Source organism: Ochotona princeps, chromosome 12, assembly GCF_030435755.1.
Source record: "Ochotona princeps isolate mOchPri1 chromosome 12, mOchPri1.hap1, whole genome shotgun sequence".
Taxonomy (NCBI): domain Eukaryota; kingdom Metazoa; phylum Chordata; class Mammalia; order Lagomorpha; family Ochotonidae; genus Ochotona; species Ochotona princeps.
In genome coordinates, this window is record NC_080843.1 from 51,229,080 (window position 1) to 51,233,327 (window position 4,248).

The window sequence follows — 4,248 nt, forward strand, 5'->3', positions numbered from 1 at the left end:
CATGTAGGCTGTGTGCATGTTTGTTTTTTTTTTCTGACTTAAAGAGTTTTTGATCTGTTTCTTAGAACAGATGCTTTAAAACTAAGACTTTCTGGAAATGCACTCACAGAGGAATCTCTTTTCTTCTCTTGCCCCTCTAGTGTTTTGTTCTTAGGTAAGCATTCGTATTCGTATGGCGCTTTTCAAGTATTTCTTTAGGCAAATATCGGCCAATTCTGAGACACATATTCTTTATTTGCTACCTTACGTACAATCTATATCTGCTCTTCTTCTTTTAAAAAAGATTTATTTTATTTTTTTATTGGAAAGTCAGATATGCAGGGAGGAGGAGAGACAGAGAGGAAGATCTTCCAACCACTGATTCACTCCCCAAGTGGCCACAATGGAGCTGAGCCAATCTGAAGCCAGGAGTCTCTTCCAGGTTTCCCACGTGGGTTCAGGGTCCCAAGGCTTTGCACCATCCTCTGCTGCTTTCCTAGGCCACAAGCAGGGAGTTGGATGGGAAGCAGGTCCGCCAGGATCAGAACTGGCGCCCATATGGGATCCTGGTGCATACAAGGTTAGGACCTTAGCTGCTAGGCTACTGTGCCAAGCCCCCGGTCTTCTTACTAATAATATGTCCTGAGATCTCTCTAAGTTTTCATAAAGCAACCTGTTTTGTACTCCCGCTCCCTGCCCTACCCCTCCATCACACCACGCATTAGCGTAATACTGTGCTGTTGAACCTGCCATCACTTAGTTCATTCAAGCAGTACCTGGTCCCAGATAGTGAGCTGCAGAAAGCATTAGATGATGACCCAAGTGCATGGGTCCCTGCCACTGCTGTGGGAGAACTGGATGGAGTGGCACAGTGACAGTGGCTAAGCCACTGTTAGGGATCCCTGCATCCCCTGTCAGGTTGCCTAGGTTTGAGACCTCTTCCATTGCCAGTACAGCTTCTGCTCATATGAACCCTTGAGGGCAGCAAACGATGGCTCATGCACTTGGGACCCAGATGGAGTTCCTGGCTCCTGGCTCCTGGCTATGGCCTGGCCTAACCCATCATTTTGATAGTAAAACAGAGGGTGGATGATCTTTCTCTTTCTCTTTCAACCTTAAATAACAACAAAAACTAACAGCCAAAGGCAAGCAGAGATATTTGATAGGTAAAAAGGAAGTCTCTGACATGTGACCCCCAGGGTTCACAGAGACAATCCAGATGGAATCTGAGGTCACAGTCATTTGTGAGTCATCAACAGCCCAACCCTTTGAGTGACGTCAAGGCCTGAAGATGGCTGAGGGTCTTGAAGCTTCCCAGCACTCTCTTCTTTCCTAAGTCTTTTGTCTCTTAAAGTTGTCTGGGGCCCCATCTGGGCCCTCCCCCTCCTGAGAGCCAGGATCAAGAGGGTCTTAAGTGGTCACTGGCAGCAGTGCAGTGGTGGGATAAGTCTGTGAAAAAGCATCCCTGGGGGAATTTGACCCGACAATGGCTGCCTGTTGCTGGAGGGCTACTGTTGTCCCTCTGGGGGACAACTAAGCAGTAAGTAACTGTGGGTTCTAAGCAGCAAGCCAGGTAGGACATTTCCCTTGAACAATTAAGCTCCATGTCTTAAAGTCATCAACAAGATGAGGGGTGTTTTTTTAAGGCAAGCTTTTATATCTAATAGATATACATCTACACTTTTATATTATGCTTTGTACCAAAATACACATCCACATGTCTGATATGGTGGCATCTTGATTTGTTTCACAAAGATAATACAATAGAAACTGGAGGAGGAGAACCTGGCAATGAATTTTACCCAACATTCTAAACCAGGAACCTGCCACCCATTCCATTGACATCTTCTGACCATCTGCTATGGGTGCCGGACGTTGTGTTGTATACAGAGACACAAGATGAGGTGTTCCTGGTGGGGCAGGGTGAAGGGATTAGGACAGGCTGCTTGGAGGAGGTAACTCCTTAGCTGAGGCTGCAGAGTTCTCCACAGGAACTAACCTAAGAGTAAGCAAAGCTGTCCGGAGAGAGACCAACACGGCATGGAAGGGAGCTTGGGAGATTTGAAGGTTCTCTCCAGACAGCCATAATACAACGTAGAAAATCAAAGTTCCAAAATTCAGCTCAACCAACTTATCTAAATCCTCCCTCTGTGCCTAGCTTCCTACTAAGAGGTAGCAAAGGAAATATGGCCACACCCATTTTGTCAAGCTGACAAGTAACAATAGGAATGTGAAGAGACAGTAGCCTTGGGGACACGGTGAGGAACTTTGTCTGCAGGCTCTGAGTAGCTCCCACTGGGGAGGGGATGGGCAGGAATTCCAGCACACAACAGGAAGAAGAGGTAAGGGGCAATAAGGGGCAAGGGAACTCCTGGTTGTCTGTTAGGAAGCTCAGATCTGGAGTGGACTGGAGACTAAGTGGGGAAGTCCAGGGAGAGGCAAGCAGGCGTCAGGTGCAGAGGACCTTGTGAAGGTCTTTGGCTCCAATCTCAGAGCTTCCGGGTCTGAAAGGTCTGAAAACAGAAGTGATGTCATGAAACACAGTCTGGGAAGCTTCCCCGGGGCTATAGTGTAAGGAGTGGATGGAAGGGTCAGATCAATGCCAGGCAATCAGGTGGATGGTTACTGGCATCCTGGCCTGAACTGGCTGTGGCCAGAGATGCAGTATGGGCCTGGTTAGAAGTCTTAAGGACCTTGCTGCTGAGTCTGATGGTTGATGAAGTTTGGTGAGGATGAGGAAGGTGTCAAGGATGAACCCCCCAGGTTCCTGATTTTCTGACCTTATGGGTGGGAATGCAGCCAGCTGCCATCGTGTAGTTCCTGACACCTCCTGGGATCTCCCTAAATAATACACACACACACACACACACACACACACACAGCAGCTAAGTGTCTTCCTTCTTCCCCACTCCCTGCTCCCACAAGGTAAGCCTAGAAAATCTCCCTCAGAGGTTTGGTGAGGGCTCTGAGCGGGGCCAGAAAGCACAGAGAGGAAACCAATGCCCCTCCCATGTGCCCCAAGCTGGGTCAGCCCAAAGCTTGTCCCTTATTAACACCATGGGGTTGGGGAATTGATGGAAAGGGGTAACCACCAAGAGAGATACGATAGGTCCTCCCCTGACACATGACACTCACAGCCGTCTTCTCTCTGGTGTCCCACAGGATTGGCCCAGCTAACCTGGACTTGGCCGACAACCTTGGCCTCCATCACAGCTGCCCGCTCCTAGCCCTCTCCATTCTGGCTCATCAGGAAGATGTTTCCCTTCAAGGTGGGCAAGGTGGGCCTTGCTCGCTTCTGCCCACTGGCGGCCTCCTCTGCCAGTGTTCACAGAAAGAAGCTAATCCACAAGCTTCAGCAGGAAAAGGCTTTCCTGGCCGAAATGAAACTGTTCCATGAGAAAATTCAAGACTTCAGGGAGCAGATGTGGAGTTTCCGGGGCAAGATCCGTGCTTTCCAGGGTCAAATCTTGGGCTTCTGGGAAGAGGAGAAACCTTTCTGGGAAGAGGAGAAAACCTTCTGGAAAGAAGAGAAGAACTTCTGGGAAATGGAGAACTCTTTCCGGGAAGAGGAGAAGACCTTTTGGAGAAAGTATCACACTTTCTGGAAGGAGGACAAGGTCTTCTGGAAAGAGGAAAATGCCTTATGGGAAAGAGACCGGAACTTGCTTCAGGAGGATAAGGCCCTATGGGAGGAGGAGAAGGCACTGTGGGTGGAGGAGAGAGAGCTACTGGAGGAGGAGAAAGCCCTCTGGGAAGACAAGAAATCCCTCTGGGAGGAGGAGAACGCGCTGTGGGAGCAAGAAAGGGCCTTCTGGGTGGAAGGTGGTGGCCAGGGGGCCGGCGCGCAGGTGCTGGGTGAGGAGCTTCCCGACGGCAATGCTGGGCAACGATTGTTCAAGATCTCTAGGGCAAGGGCATAGCAGGGACAGAGCTGGAGCACACACATCCTTCCGGCTGGCCCTAAAGCCCGGGGTGGCCCCACGCACCGGCAGGGTAGACAGGCGCTGGGCTCCTTGCTTGGAACAATCTAATAAAGTCTTGAGAAGAGCCTAGAGAAACTAACTCTTCAAGGGAGGTGGGCTGCTGTGGTTCCCCACTGTCGGTCAGTGGGTGGATGGGTCAGGGTTGGGTTGAGTCCCTACCCTGGTCGAGCACCTGCATAGTCACTGTGGTTCTCTGCATGTGAACCCTTATACAGATGGGCACACAGAGACCTGGAGAAGCAGAGACTGCATGTGGCCCAGCTAAGAGAAAATGGAAGGAAGGGCT

The 4,248-nt window shown here is 50.1% G+C and overlaps 1 protein-coding gene across 2 annotated transcripts; it reads left to right on the forward strand.

Annotated features, from left to right (window-relative positions):
- The first annotated feature begins 1,230 nt into the window (after window positions 1-1,230).
- On the forward strand, window positions 1,231-3,942 carry CCDC70 (coiled-coil domain containing 70). Of its 2 annotated transcripts, none has more exons than XM_012927220.3 (2): window positions 1,231-1,519; window positions 3,142-3,942. In XM_012927220.3, the coding sequence occupies exon 2, from the start codon at window positions 3,234-3,236 to the stop codon at window positions 3,897-3,899; it is 666 nt and encodes a 221-aa protein (XP_012782674.1). In that variant the 5' UTR covers window positions 1,231-1,519; window positions 3,142-3,233; the 3' UTR covers window positions 3,900-3,942. The 2 variants fall into 2 exon arrangements, with proteins under 2 accessions (XP_012782674.1, XP_012782670.1); XM_012927216.3 differs by lacking the exon at window positions 1,231-1,519 and adding an exon at window positions 2,174-2,321.
- Window positions 3,943-4,248: the final 306 nt, after the last annotated feature.

What these genes read in the sequence shown, in the direction of transcription:
- CCDC70 (XM_012927220.3), top strand. Translation starts at nt 3,234, where the DNA reads ATGTTTCCCTTCAAGGTGGGCAAGGTGGGCCTTGCTCGCTTCTGCCCA.